Here is an 18212-nt window from a genome sequence, read left to right as displayed (position 1 = left end):
GAAATGGCAGTTATCTTTGAGCTTCAGTATTGCCAGTTAAGTGTACGTAATATTGACTAAAGTGATTATTCCCCAGGTCTCTGGTCTCCACCCTCCAGGCTATAGCTAAATTAACTAACCATCTGATCATTAAAGTCACATTCTTCTCTGTAAAATGGGAACTTAATTTTCTTTAGTCCTTTCTTTGATTATAGTTAGGCCTATTGTAATCACGGAGTAGAGAATGAAAGGGATAAAAAGGGAGTTGTTTCTATTAAAACCTTCTTCATATCTAATAAGATGTTAGCAGTCCTCAGTGAAAGAAGGAATATGGATGTGTACCCTCAACTGATAGGGATATTTTAGAGTTGGCTGCTGAGTTTTCTAGATGCTTTTAAGGAATTTGTTTTAATGTATTTAAAATTTAATAATAAGCTGGAAGTGGAATGAATATACTTTTGGGCATTTGGTAACATCTCCTTAGAGGCATTAATAATAGAAATCACCTACTATACTCAAAGGCATACTTTGAAAAATAAGCTATCTTTTTGTTTTTTAAGTTTTTTTAAAAGTTTATTTATTTTGAAAGAGAGCGGGAGAGGGGCAGAGAGAGAGGGAGAGAGAGAGGATCATAAGCAAGCTCCACACTGTCAGCACAGAGCCTAATGCCTGGCTGAACTCATAAACTGTGAGATTATGACCTGAGCCTAAGTCAAGAGTCAGACATTTAACTGACTGATCCCCCCAGGTGCCCCCAAATAAGCTTTCTTTCATTCATGAATTCAGTTATTAGAAAGGCCTTTCTGTACATTTGGCATTCATTAGTAAGATTTTTCTGCATCTGCAACTGCTATGGACAGCTATACTTGGATTGAGAATTGCAAGAAAAGAATGAGGAGAAGTATTTCTAAGGTTTGGAAATGAGAAGCTTAATTCTTATTGCCTTTTCTTTTCCTCTATAAAGTAAGAAGAGAGAGCAATGTTTCCATCTAAGTGTGAAATGATCCTTCTGGTTTGAACAACATTTTTTTTGAATATTTAATTTTTTAATATTTTAAGATTATTCCAATATTTTACTTTTGTCTGATCCATAGTATCCTGTGCCAGTAACCTACATGTTGCCTTTAAAGAATTGTCACGAAAAAGGATAACTATTCCTCTTTTTTAGCCAGAGAACTAATACCCAGACAGTACAATGAAAGACCCAAATCTTGGTTTCCTTTAACTTTTGCTTCTTTCTTAATTTACTTTCCTCTCAGAAAGTTAAAAAAGACGGAATAGTAGAAAATGGTTTATTTTAATTTCTGTATCTTGTGTTTCAAAAAATTAAGAAAATATAAATAAAAATATAAAAATTATCTCACTATCCAGAGACAATAATCTTTTAATATTGTTATGTATTATTCTAGATATATTTATATTTAAATGGAACTATACTGCATACAGTGCATTTTTCATGTAATAATTTACTATGAAATATTTTTCTATTTAAACATGTATACTTGGACAACATTTTTAATGACTTAAACATAACAGTTGTATTTTTGGAGGGTTTTATTTACTTGTTCCCCATTGTAAGCAATGTTTCTTTGGATATCCTTCTATTTTGTATAGATCCTTATTTCCTTAGTGTAAAGCCCTGTAAGTGGATTTACTGTGTCAAAAGTAAAAGATTACTGTTTCAAAGCTTACAATGTGTACTGTCAAATACCCCTCCAGAGAGGTAAGAATAATATACTTTACCAGCAGTAGAGTCCAACTTTGTCACTGAAGTCCCTTTAGTAATTTATTTTTATCTATTTTTTTGTCTCCCCAAATATGATGAATTGTGCCTAGCCACATTATTGTGTTTTCATAGGTTCTTAGTGTATGCTATTTAATGATAATAACAAGCCCAACAGGAAATAGTGAATTAATGCTTTCTTTCCTTGTCTTTCCCCTTAGATGGAGTCCATTGCCTCACCTGTGCAATGATGCTTCTTAACACAGATCTCCATGGCCATGTAAGTGTAGGTGTGTGAAGATGTCTTATACAAATTAAAATGTCTCGGGCTTATCTTTGCTTTTGTGTTCATACATATTTATCATCTGCTGCCCTTTCTTTCATTCTCTACTTGACAGCTAGGTAAACATAAATCTTTGGAAGAAGAAATAACTTACTTTACATGCTAGCACAGAGCTTAGTTTTAAGTGAATACGATATCATGTACATGTCTGGAGTTGTTTTATCTGTAATGTGTGTGTTCTGTATCTTCTTTCTCCAGTAGATGGCAGAGGCAGAGCTTTTACTTTTTTATTTTTGTTTTATTTTGTTTTTGGTTAGCTATTAAAGTTGATATCTGATGGAAAGGGGATATAAGTTAGATCTGAAAATGTTGACTGTGTTTTCACCAAATACAGTAGTGGGTCTTAAGAACTCAGCCTTTTCTACATTTCTCAGCTCACCTGGTCTTTTACCAGTTAAAATATCAATGATATAATTATTTTCCCTTGTATTTAAGATGTAGAATAAACTTAAATTTATAGTTATTATACAAGCTTTCCTTTTATAGATGTGGAATTTTAGCATTTACTTAAACTATTTATATTAGAGAAAATAAGAATGTTTTAGCTTAATATAGGCTAATATATACTTATTTAGCACAAAAACTTTTTCATAGTCTCCAGTCCATTTATTTTGAAGAGAAAACCAGGTTTCTTGTAATTAAAGAATCTAAATCATCCCTTGATTTGCTATATGATTTATCTTACAATTAAAAGAACTAAAACTCAGTTATCAGTCCAATTTAGTTTTCCTATTTCAAAAGGCCACATAGTTTCCTTAGGCAAAATGGAGCTCTATGGGGCCATTAAGATGGACTGAAGGGAAAGAAGTGTTCTACCCTCAGAAGACTGAAGAGGAGATGTAGTTAGTGACAGTTAGTTTAACGCTGCCTTCACAAATCTCACGATACTCAACCAAGAAATTCCTTTTGCAGTTTGCATCAGGTGAATTTAGAATAACTTAGTGACTTGTAGACATGCATAACATGTGTCCAGAGATGATAGAGATTAAGAATGTAGATTTTTTTCAGGGGACATTTTGGGGTAATAGCGCTGTAATACATCTTATGGAAATGAAGGTACTAGTGAGCCTTGAAATGAGGATCAGAATCTAAACTCATCCAGCTTGCCAAGGGGAGGACCAATCAGTGGATAGTCCTGACCTCTGCTTTTCTCTTACCAGTGAAGCAAGTTTTCCCTGCTTTCCTCTTTCCCTGTCTTGTGATAACGTTGCAATTCTGTCCCCTTCTTTTCTTCACACTAAATTTCTCAACCTTTTAGCTGAAAGAGACAATTTTGAGTGCTCTTGTCCACATATAACTTTGGTCTAAATCAGAGAGTCCCAGCATGAGGGATCTTCTTCACATGAGTTATTTTGAGGTCCCATCCATATATGATGGTTGCACATTTAGTGTCTGTTGACTGAGAAAATGTGTAATGAAAAAAAAAAGAATCAATTCTTATTTAAAGGTTGAGGATCTTATAGAACTTCTGTGGAAGTTGCTAGATGCGAGATTGGTTTCTATTAAAAGGTAAATTACCGGGGCGCCTGGGTGGCTCAGTCGGTTAAGTGTCCGACTTCAGCTCAGGTCACGATCTCGCGGTCCGTGAGTTTGAGCCCTGCATCGGGCTCTGGGCTGATGGCTCAGAGCCTGGAGCCTGCTTCCGATTCTGTGTCTCCCTCTCTCTCTGCCCCTCCCCCGTTCATGCTCTGTCTCTCTCTGTCTCAAAAATAAAATAAATGTTAAAAAAAAAAAAAAGGTAAATTACCTTTTAAAAAGCTAATATTGCTTTAATAATACTTTCAAATAAATATGTAACTTATTAATCACAATAATTTGAAACAGGAGGAGATAAAGGTGTGAGGTTTATTATTTATTCAGATAAGTCAGCATGCTTGATATCCAACTAGGCATGGGCACCCCAGTGTCTATAGCCCATAGGTTCAGAACCACAGATCTTGGATTTGCTCTTGCTCTGTCTTCATACCTCCTTTGAATATTTGAAAAGAGATTAAATGAAGCATCATACTTCTTTTTGGCAACTAGAATGTAAGAGTTTATCAGTAAGAGACAGCAAACAAATGAACAGTTTATTATTAGCTTGAGTTATGCCAGTCATACATAATTAATATTTGGCTGTGGTGGCAGAATTACATATAAGAGGGAGAATATTATAAGTACAAGTAAATCTCTGTATATCATCAAAATCATGTATTTAATGATTATTAGTTCTTAGCTTTGTTTTTGAAAATGTATGCTTTATACTTAGGGTTGTCTGTTGTTTAAGTTTTGTATACTAGAGTTTTTTTAATCCTTATTTACAATGCATGCTGTTAAAAGTCTGTTAAAATAGATAGTTGTTATCATGAGAACTAACCATATGAAAATGTGTTTCTCTTATCTTCAAACTATGGATTCATTTAAAAAATAAATTTTCCTTCTAGGTGGTAAGTTTTTATCCATAATTCTGGATGTAGCTTCTCTTGCATCATGGTTGCCTGATTTTTTGTTATCATGTTTGTTTGACTTATTAGCATGGCCCCTTTGAAGGTGAACCATTCAAAATATAAAGTGGTTCATTTCTAACCTTTTCCCCTTTTCACCTTCCTAGGCTGTACTGCCTAGGCCATCACCTCTCATTACTCAGTCCAATGTCAGAATAATCCTCTTGGGGAGTAAACTAATAAACCATTTTCTTTTTCTTTCATACCATTGTGCCATGATAGCATGACCTTTTTAAGAAGTACCAAGATAAGTGTGTTCTCATGCTTTCAGTGGGGGAGGCATACCTTGGGAATTCTTTTGGCTTTACTTTGTGAATCTTTCTTGTGGCTTTATTTACTCTAAGGAATGATACATTGAAAATGCACTGATATGGGCCTTTGTTCTGCTAACTTTCTTACTAATAAAACAATAGAATGTATACTAATGTAATAAATCTAATATAGTGTTACATGTTGGAATTTCTTTCTTTCTTTTTCTAATTTATTTTATCATTCAACAAACTCTTTTAGTGTCTCTACTCTATCCAAGTTCTGTGCCGTTTGGGTTAAGGATGGGAAATGAATGAGATGTTCATGGAAGTCAAATCTCATTTTTGGAGTGTTGGCTAGGCTAACTTCCATTAATCCTTTTAACTGAAGAATGGTAGCAGGTAACTGAGGTGCTAAGGTGGAAAAGCACTGGAGAGCTATTTTAATTATATGTTGGATTATTGAACTTCACTAATAAGTAGGCTAGGAAAAAAAAATCTAAGGCGTATGCAATATTTTGGGGAGAAATTCATTCAGATGTTATAATTTAATTGGAACTAAAAATGCTGATTCCCTTTTGTGTCTATTTTTTTTTAAAATATGAATGATGTATCATTATTTTAGCAATAGTATTGACTGGCTCTTATTTGTCTGCATGTGGCTTATTCTTTTAGATAAATATGTTATAATTGTGGTCACATGATTAATTTGCTAAGTAATCTCTTTAAAATGCCTCTATCTATGAAATACATATGTAAATTAAACTTTTGCACATACAGATAAATTTCTATTAAAACAAACTCTAGAGTGTGGTTTTCTCTTGCTATACTGAAACTAAGTTGTATTACATGTTGTTTGAACTATGAACATGGAAAGAGTTGAAAATATGAAAATCTTTTTCTTTTTAAAGCCTTGTATTTTATTGGAAATAGTTTGAGCAAAAGGATTTTGTCATGTTAGAATAAATTCAGGCCTATTTATTTTATGGACTAATCTTCAAATGTGCTTTTGGTACTTCCATCATAGTTGAGATTCAGCCCTCTGGCAGGATTATCACTGGGGGTAAAGGCAGGTGGCAGGGACAGGACAATAGGCAGGCACTTCTCACCAGGGCAGGACTCTGAGGTGGAAGGAAGTTTTAGATACAGATTGAGTTGTAATGAAGTGTAGGATAGATGAGTACACAATCAGTAGGTGAATTTCACAACTAAAAGTCAAAAGAGATCTATAAGACAATGGCTGTGCAGGGCCAGGCCATAGTCAGAGGCAGTAGCCAGGACATTATTTTTAATGAAGATATTATGACAGAAGCTACCCTTTCATACTGTGGCTTGGTATTTTTACTAGCAATTTTACCCAAGGTGTCCACTATGCTTTTCAGTGTTGGCAAGAGCCAGCTCACTCTCCACAGGTATAAGGGAGTTGAGGACTGTGGTTCTTCTGGAGTGGTGGCTGTATCTGGCTCAGGCTGGGCATCCTATAAATGTCTTTGGAATACTCCAGGTGTGTTTAATATCATCCTCAGAGGTCTGAATTTAATGTATGAGGCAGGACTTTACTGTGTTGTCTTGGTTTTGTTTTTGGTGTTAGGTTATAGGTTGAATAAGGGATAAAACCCAGTTAGTATACCATACTGGTAGAGGGGAGAAAAAAATCAAAGGTAAAATATAGTTTTTGTAATAGAATAATGTTAAAAATATATGTGGAGTTCAGTTTGACATAGGTCATAGGAGTATATTATTTTTCAGTTTGTAAACTGCATTGGTAATTGTGAGTTTTTAATTCCTAGACTGGCTCTGTAGGATCACAGAATTTTAAATGGTGGGTAAAATATTTGGTTTATTATCATAAGTGGAAAATGACTATTATAAGAATTGTTTAATGCTTTTACTTTTTATATTGTGCCTCAAAAGCACCACAAACCTCTAAGGTTGATAGGTAGTTAATATCCTTAAAAAGTCTCTGTGTCTGTAATTATCATTTTTATAACTGGCAGCTGTCTTAAGTGAATTTTGCCTGCTGCTCTCCCTTTGTCCTGGGTAGCTGTCTTGTCTATACCTTCTCTTCCTGTCTGCCCCATATCCTTGATGCCCTCTGCCAGGAAAGCCATCCCTAGCATTCATTTGTTTCCTTATTGAGTTTTACCCAACTATAGATTCTAGCCTCATTCTTAATTTGCATTCAGCCAGCACAGCCTCCTTCCCTTACCTCTTTTCCACCTCCTTGGTGCCAAGTCTTTCTGTTCACCTCACTGGGAGCTCCCTAGCCCCAGTGACTTCTAGTGCGCTCTCATCCCAGGAGCTTCTCAGTGATACTGAAAGTTCATAGAAGCATCAGGTCTAGCCTCAAAGTTGCCAAGGGTTTCTGGTGGGGCCCTGGATTCAGTTTTACTCTTACTATTCCTTTCTTCAGAATGAGCATTTGGGGGATAGCCTAAGAACCTTAACCATCAGCTGTGGAAATGTTTTTATAGAAAACTTTCTTGATTTCAGATTTTCCAATTTTATTTTATCTATTTACTTTTTTAATGTTTATTTATTTTGAGAGAGAGAAAGAGAACAAGTGGGAGAAGGGCTGAGAAAGAGGGAAAGAGAGAATCCCAAGCAGGCTTTGTGCCGTCAAGGCAGAGCCCACATGGGGCTTGATCCCATGAACCATGAGATCAGGACCTGAGCCAGAATCAAGCGTTGGATGCTCAACCAACTGAGCCACCCATGCATCCCAGATTTTTCAATCTTGAAATGACCTTTAAAATACAATGACTGGTCAAATTGACAGCTACCTAGATTTTAGTAGGAATGCCTTTTTAAGTATGTCAAAATTAATCATGCACTGGTAGATTTTCTTGGCTTCTGTGATTCTTCAAAATGAAAGCCTCCCTTCCTTTTTTTATTTCCTCCATTTCTTCCTCCCTAGCCAATTCCTTCTCCTTTTCTTTCTTTCTTCACTTTTTTTTTTTAGAATAGGTTCATACATGGAAAATATAACACAGATATGAGTTGGGTTAATGGGACTCATTTAAAGACCTCAGATTATCTAATTTATACATTATTCAGTCACTGCATAATGACTTTCCTTTTCCTTCTTACCATTATGAACTTTTCACATTTGCACAGCTCAACAGTAGAAAGTGGTAAAAGAAAGCAGATGAAATGCAATATTAAATCTGTTTTTGCTCTTTTTTCCTGCAAATGTTTTGGGGAGAGAAGGAGAAGTGAGGGTGAGGAAGGTAAACAAACTTCTTACCTTTAATTCCACTGCTTAAGTTAATGTCTGTCTTTCTGTGACAAGTTAAAAGTAGAGTTTAGTCTTTGTAATTTGATAATGAGGTCAGTGTCTTTTCTTTTATCTTCTCAAATTTCAGAGGAAACACTTTCTATGAAGTTGTGATAAAATCTGTCTGCTACTATAGTACTTCTCAAACTTTATGGTCTCAGAATCCTTTTTTACTCTTGAATTTTTTTGAGGTCCCCAAAGAACTTTTGTTATATCCATTACTATTTACTATGTTAAACTAAAATGGATAAGATTTAAAAATATTAAATTATTTTAAAATAGCATTAATAAGCCTATTAAATGAATAGCATACTTTTTTCTTTTAAAATGAGTGAATTTTATTTTTTATGTATTTTTAGGTGTACAGCATTATGATTCAATATTTGTATACATTACAAAATGATCATTACAATAAGTCCAGTTAACATTTGTTACCAAAACAGGTTTTTTTCCTTGTGATGAGAACTTTTAAGCTACAATTTTCTTTCTTTTTTTTTTTTTTAAAGTAGGGCCACACCTAGTGTGGAGCCCAACCTGGGGCTTGATCTCATGACCCTGAGATCAAGACCTGAGCTGAGATCAAGAGTCAGACATTTAACCAACTGAGCCACCCAGGTGCCCCAAGCTACAACTCTTAATTTTTGAAAATTCAATACAGTATTAACCGTGATGTACATTACATCCCCATGAGGTATTTATTTTATAATTAGAAGTCTGTACCTTTTTTTTTAAATTGAAATATAGTTGACACACAATGTTATGTTGACACACAATGTTTTAGGTGTACAGCATAGTGATTTGACAAGTTTGTATGTTATGATATGCTGACTACAACTGTAGCTACCATCTGTTACCATACAATGCTATTAACAAACTCTTGACTATTTTCCCTATATTAAACCTTTTATCCTGTGATGTATTCATTCCGTAACTGGACGCTTGTATCTCCCACACCCTTTCACCTGTTTTGCCTATCCCCTTACCCTTTGCACCTCTGGGAGCCATCAGCTACTTTTCTGTATTTATGGGTCTGTTTCTGTTTTTTTTTTTTTTTTTAACTTTACAAACACTTATGTGTTTTTTTAAGTTTTTAATTAAATTCCAGTTAGTTGACATACAGCATAATATTAGTTTCTGGTATACAATTTAGTGATTCAGCACTTATATACAACACTGGGTGCTCATCACAAAAGCCCTCCTTAATCCCCATCACCTATTTGTTTGTTCATTTGCTTGTTTTTTAGATTCCATGTATAAGTGAAATCATATGGGGATAACAATTCTTTTTAATTAATAATAATATACTTAGAAAAACAAAAAATGAGTGAAAAGTATAGCATTTAAAATATTTGGGGGAGACTTTCATATTTGGCTTAATAGAGGACAACTAACTCCTCTGCTTCTGTATTTAGTTGGTTATAGTTTGTCAGAAGTCATGTGGCTTTTACTCCACTGTAACTTGTGAGAATGAAAGAAATGTTTTGAGTATTATTATAACACTAGGTTTGAGTTCATGGACACTGGGGACAGGATCCATGAATCCTATTTTGAGAGCCACTGTGTTACAATATTACTATCAGTTGCTTTATTTTTTCTTTAAACCACTTCAGTTCCTTTTTCAATGGCAGTGTTTTTACACAAGTGGCAGGAAAAGCCCAAGTAATATTTCAGATATCCCTAAACGTTGAACTTCTTTAATACTTACATTAGCTCTGTGATTGGAGTTTGTGAAAGGATACTTTGAATATGACAGCATCTTGGTTTCTAAATTTACAAAGGATCCTACTTTGCCTGCTAATCATGCATATAAAAAAATGGACACCTGAGGGCAGCATAATACAATTAAACTTACATGATAGAGAAGAAAACAAAACAAAAGCAAGATAGGAACTTGTAGCAGAACTACAGAATTAAAGTAATTACCAAATCAGTAGTATCCTTTTTTTTTTTTTTTTTTACCCCACTTATTGTAACATGTTGGAGATGGAATTGTCATGTGGGCAGGTATACCTACTGTGTTTTTGATATCCCAAGGTTTATGAGGCCAGATTTTACCAATGGATCATGAAAGCCCTTAGTTTCTCTGAAAGCATGTTTTCCACAAAGCTTCCAGACTCTACGTTATTGAAAATAAAATTTTTAGGATTATTTTGCCTGATTCTTTAACCTGTAAGTCAGAGTATATGCTGTGGTTTGCTTTCCTAACAAATACTTGAGATAGTTGGCCTTGTTAGTAGCTCTCCCTTAGAACTGAGTTTAGGTTAGGTCTTGGCTGGAGCGTTGAAGAAGGTTCTATTCCTCCAGTTGTCAGGGAGAGCATACTCAAAGCAAAGACTTGGTCATTCTTGTGATGAATTTTGGACAGCAGATTATATGGTTTCTAGGTTACTCTAAAGAAGGAATCTCTTCATCATAACTTTGCCCCTTTGCTCTCATTATTACCAGTAAAGTTGGGAACTGATTATCAGCCCAGTGGGAAAAAATGCCATAATTTTAAAAATAAGGCACAGAATACATCAGGAATCCTAATCTGTTTTACTTGCTCACTCATGATGTGCTCAACACAAATTCTACTTCCTTCTAGTTTTCTCTTAGATCAGGGGTCAGTGGGGGTGCCCGACTGGCTCAGAGCATGGCATATAGACTCTTGGTAGAACATGTGACTCTTGATCTTGCAGTTGTGAGTTCAAGGCCCATGTTGGGTATAGAGAGGGCTTAAAAATAAAATCTTAAAAAAAAGAAAAAAGATTGGGGTCAGCAAAGTATGTCCCACAGGCAAAATTCTGCTGATAGGCTGTTTTCATAAGTAAAGTTTTATTGAACAAAGCCATACCCATTTCTTTACATCTTCACACTAAAATGACATGTTGAGTAGTTGTAACAGGGACTTCATGGTCTATAAAGCCTAAAATATTTCCTATCTGGTCTTTACACAAATTTTCAGAACTTTTCTTTTCCAGTCCCCCGGCCCTTAGTCCATGAAACCTTTGCTATCTCTCCCACACATAGTAGAGCAACGTTGAAGATGATCCTTTTACTTAACATTCTGAACTGGGAACATGTTAAAAACACGCATGAGTTCAGTTTTTCAGAAATAATTCATCAAAGAATTTCTCTTTAAAAGGCATTTAATTTAATGTATCTTTAAAAGAAAACAAATGGGGAAAACAGCTCTTTCTTTTGTATTATAAGAGAGTATATTTGAAAATGTCAGTACAGTCATTTTGGAGAATAGTCTTGAATTTATCTGGGAATATGAACCTCTAGTCTTCGGTTTTTCATCTTTCTGCTTAATATTTCCTCTATTACAGATAGTTCATTCATTGGCCCAAAATTCAAGATTTGGGCCTGCCTGGTACTTTGAGTTTTCAAATAGAATTCTTACTTTTTATGGATTTTCCATTCTGCATGTTAAATTTTAGGTTTGATTAAAGGTGTCTCTGGATTTTAAGGCTAAAGATTCTGATGTTCATATTCACTGAACATCTCAGATTTGATTGGAAATTTTGCATTGATTTCAAGAGACAATTTTTGTGACTCTCAGTGCGTGAGGCTTTTCACACCTCCATGCTCTATTCATTTAATGGGAAGGAATTCAGAATATAAAAAGGTGCTATGAAATTACTGCCTTGGCATGTAACTGACCAGCATTTGTTCCAGAGCAAGCCTACTTTTTTCCAAAGGTATGAATATATTTAGGAAGAAAATAGAACCATGGCAATGTGTGAGTTTCTCTGTGATAGATGTGAATGGTTGAGATACACAGTCAGTGATTATAGTTAGCTTTGTTCACTGGACAATATTTGAATAATAGTATTTCAAAATAATTGACACAGTTTGGTATAATAAAAAGGAAAAATCCAGGTATTATATGAAGGAGTGTTTCTTGATGAACAAAGACTTCATTTTACTTTTACTCCATGATGAAAATGGTATAAAAACTCAGTGTTTAAATGTATATGATAGGCACAAAATGGACTGATGAGACCCTTTGCTTTTCTGCCTAAGCTTTACCGAGGAATTACCAGTGAGTAAGAAGACAATAAGTAGCAGTTATAAATAACCTCAACTAATCAAATATTCAGTAAGTTGTTGGGCATCTTTGACAAATAGAAAGCCATGTATCTTATTATTTTCTTGCATTAGACAAATTGAGGCACCGGGTATAAGGTGATTGATTGTACGAATGCTTCCTTACTGTGGAGAACCCAAAATATATGAATTGTTTTTGTTGGTTTGAATTTACTTATTCATTTTTCCCCTAATTGCTATTTTCCTAATTTTTATTTCAAATTTGTGAGTGTAAAGGTATCTTTACACTAATGTAGAAATGGTGTGGTCACTGTGAAAGTATACAAAAAGCAATGCTAAATAAGCAAGTAAATAAAGTAAGTCTGAATTTAGAATGAAGTATGATTTTATAAACCAAAATAATGCCAGGGACTTTACCATTGTTTTTAAGTGTTATAAAACATGACAATTGTCAATTAAATGGTGAAAGTTTTATTTATAACTTATAATAGAAATTCATGGTGTCCTAAAGAAACTTTTTACCTAATGATCATTAAACATATTTGCTCATGAATCTTTTTTCAAAAGAATTTTGAAAAAAAATACCCTTCTTTCCTTTTAAAGGTGCCCTCTAAATTTTTTTATTACAAGTTTAAGTAGCTAAAACATAAAAAGAATTTTTGATGTGGTTATTAACTATTGGCATTAAAATATTCTTTCATTAGCATCTAAAGCTCTTATTGAGGGGAAAGTACTTCCAAATGACAGTAAGGACTTCTGAAAATCTGGTCCTCCAAAATTACAATGAGAATACTTGCAAAAAATGGTCACAATCACTGTATTCAGAACTGTAGAGATTAACAGAAAGCTTGCAACAATCTGAAGAGTATTTATTGAAGAAAACAAAAAACAGCTGAAGATCCATAAGAACAGTAAGATTTGTAGTGTTTTAACTTGCTCTATTACCATCTCCTCTCCCCAACTCCAGGTAATCTTGAAAACATATAGTCTCACAATCAGAGTAGCTGTGAAAACCAGAAGCCTAGCATTCACTGGAATGGGCAGTGGGGAACTCCCTCAAAAACCCCATTCCCAGGGAATTGTCATTATTCGATTTGTCTGGCAGCTCACTGGAAAATCCTCACTTGCAGAGCTTGTCTTTCTTTGATCTGACTGGCTCATTCAATAAAAAAAAAGTCTTTTCCCCAGAGCATTTGACAGTTCACAGTTGTTAAACAATACTGCTGCATTAGGTGCTAGTAACAATTGGGCAAACAAGAGGCTGACCAAAAAACTTAACAGGAATAGCTGGGAAATAAGGCATACTGGTAAACTCTGATATATTCTTGGGAATCTATGTCCACCTTCCCAGAAAAAAAACCCGAAAAGACCCTAAGCTCATACTGCTGACAATCCTTGAGATTCTACATAAACAGAAAGTGAAGACTACAACAGATTTGTAAACTGTCTCCTGGTGCATTGAAGGTATTCCTTAACATGCACACACAACCTCATGGCAAGACTGAGATACTTATTCGTTCAAGACATTTAAGGAAATCTCTGTCCAATAATAAGCTGATTACTGAGTTTACGGAGTAGAGACTTTCATGGGTCACATACAACAAAAATTAATTCAGGAAAAGCCACTAAACAAACAATACAGTAACAACAAACGGGGGGAGAAGGACACATCTGATGTACAGAGTTACCACATTATTTACAATCTCTAGTTTTCAACAAATAATTATGAGACTTGCAAAGAAATAGAAAAGTATAGCCTCTATACAATCAAAGATAGCAATCAGAAACTGTCTCCAAGGAAAGCCAGACATTGGACTTAAAATATTAGAAAAAGGGATTAAAAGCATTCAACTGTGTGCATTATAAAAGAGACACATTTTAGATTCAGAGACCATAGGTTGAAAGTTAAAAAATGAGAAAGGAAGTACCAAGTAAACAATAACTGGAAGAGAATTGGAGTTTCTGTGTTAATATCAACCAAATATACTTTAAGACCAGACGTACTAGAGACAAAGACATTTTATAATAATGAAAAGGTCAGTCCACCAAAAGGATACAACAGTTCTAAGTGTAGGCACCTAAAATACTGTCCCAGACTAACTGGATGAACAACTTACAAGTGGAAAGGAGATAATATGCCCAAAATCAGAGCACCAAAATATATAAAGCAAGTACTCACAGAACTAAAAGGAGCAATAAACAACAGTACAGTAATAGTTGGGGCCTTTAATACTCCACTCTCGCCAATAGATAGATGACCTAGACAATCAGTAAGGAAATGGTGATTTGAACAATACTGTCCACCAAATGTTCCTAGGAGACATATGCAGAATATTCCATTCAACAGCAGTAGAATACATATTCTTTTAGAGCACATGTGGGACATTTTCTAGGATAGATCATTGCTAGGCTGCAAAACAAGTCTCAAGAAATAGAAGATGATAAAAATTATATCAAGTGTCTTTTTTGACCACAAATTTCAGAAAATAAAAATAGAAATCAAAAACAGGAGAAAAGCTGGAAAATTGACAAATGGAAGTTAACAACCAGTGGATCAAAGAAGAAATAAAAAAGGAAATAAAAAAGTATCTTGAGACAATAAAAAAAATGGAAACACAACATACTAAAATTTATAGGATACAGCATAAACAGTTCTAAGAGAAAACTACAGCTATAAGCATATATGTCAAGAAAAAGAAAGATCTCAAATAACTTTATACCTCAAGGAACTAAAAGAAGAACAAACTAAGCCCAATGTTAGCAAAAGAAAGGTAATAATAGAGATAAGAGCAGAAATAAATGGGATAGAAAATAGGAAAATAGAAAAGATTAACAAAACCAAGAGTTGGTTCTATGACATGATAGACAAAATTGACAAACCTTTAGGTAGAATAATGAAAAAAAAGAGAAGACTAAAATAAAATTACAAATGAAAGAGGAGACATTACAACAGATACCTCAGAAATACAAAGAATCATAAACTATTATAAACAATCATACTCCAACATATTAGACAACCTAAAATAAATCGATCTGTTTCATACAGCCCGCCAAGACTGAATCATGAAACAGAAAACCTGAACAGATCAATAATGAGAAAGGAGATTAATTCAGTATCAAAAACCTCCTGAAAAAGATAAGCCCAGCACCAAATGGTTTCACTGGTGAATTCAAGCATTTAAAAAAGGATTAACGCCAGTCCTTGTCAAACTCTTCCAAAAAATTCAAGAATAGGAGGGAACATTTCCAAACTCATTTACAAGAACAGCATTACCCTGATACAAAAGCCAGATAAGAACACTGTATGAAAAGAAATTTACAGGCTACTGATGAATATAGATGCAAAAATTCTCAAAATACTAGTAAACTAGATTTAAGAGCACATTAAAGGAACACACACTGTGATCAATAGGGATTCATCTCTAGGAGGCAAAGATGTTTTGACATCTACAATTCAATAAATATGATGCATCACATTAATAGAATGAAAGATAAAAATTGTATAGTCATCTTAATAGACCCAGAAAAAGCATTTAACAAAACTTAATACCCTTTCCTGATAACAATTCTCAATACATTGATTATCAATGTATGCCTAAACAAAGGCCATATCACTGCTAACATCATACTCCATGGTGAAATGTTGGAAGTTTTGCCTTTAAGATCAAGACAAGGGTTTTCATTCTCACTACTCCTATTCAACTTAGTAATGCAAATCCTAGCCAGAGCAATCAACCCATCAAGGAAAATAAAATAATCCAGATTGAAAAGAAAGAAAGACATGAAATCATTTGCAAACGACATGACCTTAAGTGTAGAAAACCATAAAGACTTCACACACACACAAATGTTAGAACTAATAAAGGAATTAAGTAAAATTCAAGATAAAAAGTCAATATACAAAAACCAGTTGTGTTTCTATATACTAATGAGAGAATATCTGAAAAAGAAAAAAATAATCCCAGTCACCGTAGCACCAAAAACAATCAAATACTTAGGAATAAATTTAACCAAGGAGGTGAAAGATCTATCTGTACACTGAAGGCTAGATGACATTGTTGAAAGAAATTGAAGACACAAATGGAACAATGTCCCATGTTCATGATTGGACTAATTAATATTGTTAAAATGTCCAACCTGCCCAAAGCCATCTATAGATTCAATGCAATTCCTTATCAAAATCTCAGTGGCAATTTTTACAGAAAAGGAAAAACAACCCTAAAATTTGTATGGAACCACAAAAACCCCACATAGCCAAAGCAAACTCAAGAAAAAGGAACATAGCCAGATGCAATCACATTTCTCGATTTCCAACTATACTACAAAGTTACAGTAATTAAAACAGTATGGTACTGTCATTAAAATAAACACACAGACCAATGGAACAGAATTGAGAGCCCAGAAATGAACTCACACATATTCAATCAACTAATACTTGATGAGGGAGCCAAGAATACTCTATGGGGAAAAGATAGTCTCTTCAATAAATGGTGTTGGGAAAACTAGTTATCCGCATGCCAAAGAATGAAACTGGATCCCTATCTTAAACAACTCACAAAATTAACTCAAGAATGGATTAAAGACTTATATATACAAGGCCTGAAACCATAAAATCCTCTAAGAGAACAGCAGGAAAGAAGCTTTTTGACATTGGTTTTGGAGATAATTATTTTAATCTGACACCAAAGCAAAAGCAATAAAAGCAAAATAAGCAAGACTATATTGAACTAAAAAGTTGCACAGCAAAGGAAACCATGAACAAAATGAAAAGACAGCCTATAAAATGAGATGAAATATTTGTAAATGATATATCTGATAAGGGATTAATATCCAAAATATATATGAAACTCCTACAACTCAATAGCAAGAAGAAAATTGAAATTGAGAAAGGAACTGAAGTTTTCAAATAAGATCTATACAAATGGTCAACAGGTACATGAAAAGTTGGTCACCATCACTAATCATAAGGGAAGTGCAAATCAAAACTACAATGAAATATTACCTCACACCTGTTATAATGGCTATTATCAAAAAAACAAGAGTTAACAAGTGCTGGTGAGAATTTGTAGGAAAGAGAATCCTTGTACAATGTTGGTAGGAATATAAATTTGTGCCTTTTATTTTGTATGTATTTTATTGAAGATTCTAATCAGAGTAATAAGGCAAGAAAAAAAAGTATCAAGATTAGAAAGGAATAAGTAAAAGATCAGAAGACCTGATCTTGTATATAGAAAATTGTATATCTACCAAAAAATAAACACTATTAGAATCTCAAAAACAAGTTCAGTAAACACTGCAAAATAAAAGTTGAATATATAAAGATCAACTATATATATTATATATCAGTAATGAATAATATGGAAATGAAATTAATTTTATATATGGTAACATCAGAAATACTAAGATACTTATGAATAGAATTAACAAAATAAGATAATACATTAATGGTGAAAAATACAAAACATTGTTCAAAGAAATCAAATGGAAAGTTATCCCATGGTCATGGTTTGGAACACTTAATGTTAAAGTGGCATACTCTCCAAAATGATCTTAAGAGTCATTACAATGTCAAAATCCCACTTGGCCTTTTTTTTGGGGGGGGGAGCAGAAATTGATAAATGAATCCTGAAATTCGTGTAGAAATGCACAAAAAAAAGAGAAATAACTTGGAAGATGATACAAAGCTTACTACAGAACAAGACAAAGAAGACACAAATAAGTTGAAAGCCTTTCCATGTTCATGGATTGGAAAACAATATTGTTAAGATCACTCAAGGTGATCTGTAGATTCAATGCAGTTTGTATGAAAATCCCAATGAAATATTTTCAGAAATAGAAATAAAATAAGGCTAATATTCATATGAATTCTCAAGATCAGAGAGGAAATAAATGAAATAGAGACTAAAAGGACAGTAGAAAAAAATCAGTGAAAATGAGAGCTGGTTCTTTGAAAATATAAACAAAATCAATAAACTCTTAAGCTAGATTAAACAAGAAAAAAAGATAGAGGACTCAAATAAAATAAGAAATGAAAGAGAAGTTACAAGTGATACCACAGAAATGACAAGTGACTACTATGAAAAATTATATGCCAACAAGATGGACAACCTAGAAGAAATGAACAAAT

General features: G+C 33.8%; 1 protein-coding gene and 1 long non-coding RNA gene across 21 annotated transcripts in view; both read left to right on the top strand.

The window, feature by feature from the left end:
• Window positions 1-18212, top strand: part of PSD3 (pleckstrin and Sec7 domain containing 3) — an 800398-nt gene that overhangs the window by 434829 nt on the left and 347357 nt on the right. For all 20 annotated transcript variants that reach the window (XR_008421602.1, XM_053900975.1, XM_053900974.1 and 17 more), the window contains one exon: window positions 1924-1982. Coding sequence is in view for 19 of the 20 variants with exons in the window: in XM_053900975.1 (XP_053756950.1) it covers window positions 1924-1982 (59 nt within the window). In the remaining variant the exon portion in view is untranslated. The remainder of the gene's footprint in view (window positions 1-1923; window positions 1983-18212) is intronic.
• On the top strand, window positions 2493-5577 carry LOC109262239 (uncharacterized). Its single transcript, XR_008421604.1, has 2 exons — window positions 2493-3554; window positions 3784-5577. It is a non-coding gene; the product is annotated as an uncharacterized LOC109262239 (long non-coding RNA).

This window comes from Panthera pardus, unplaced genomic scaffold (genome assembly GCF_024362965.1).
Source record: "Panthera pardus isolate Hobbes unplaced genomic scaffold, ASM2436296v1 HiC_scaffold_13, whole genome shotgun sequence".
Taxonomy (NCBI): domain Eukaryota; kingdom Metazoa; phylum Chordata; class Mammalia; order Carnivora; family Felidae; genus Panthera; species Panthera pardus.
This window is presented reverse-complemented; position numbering and strand designations above follow the sequence as displayed.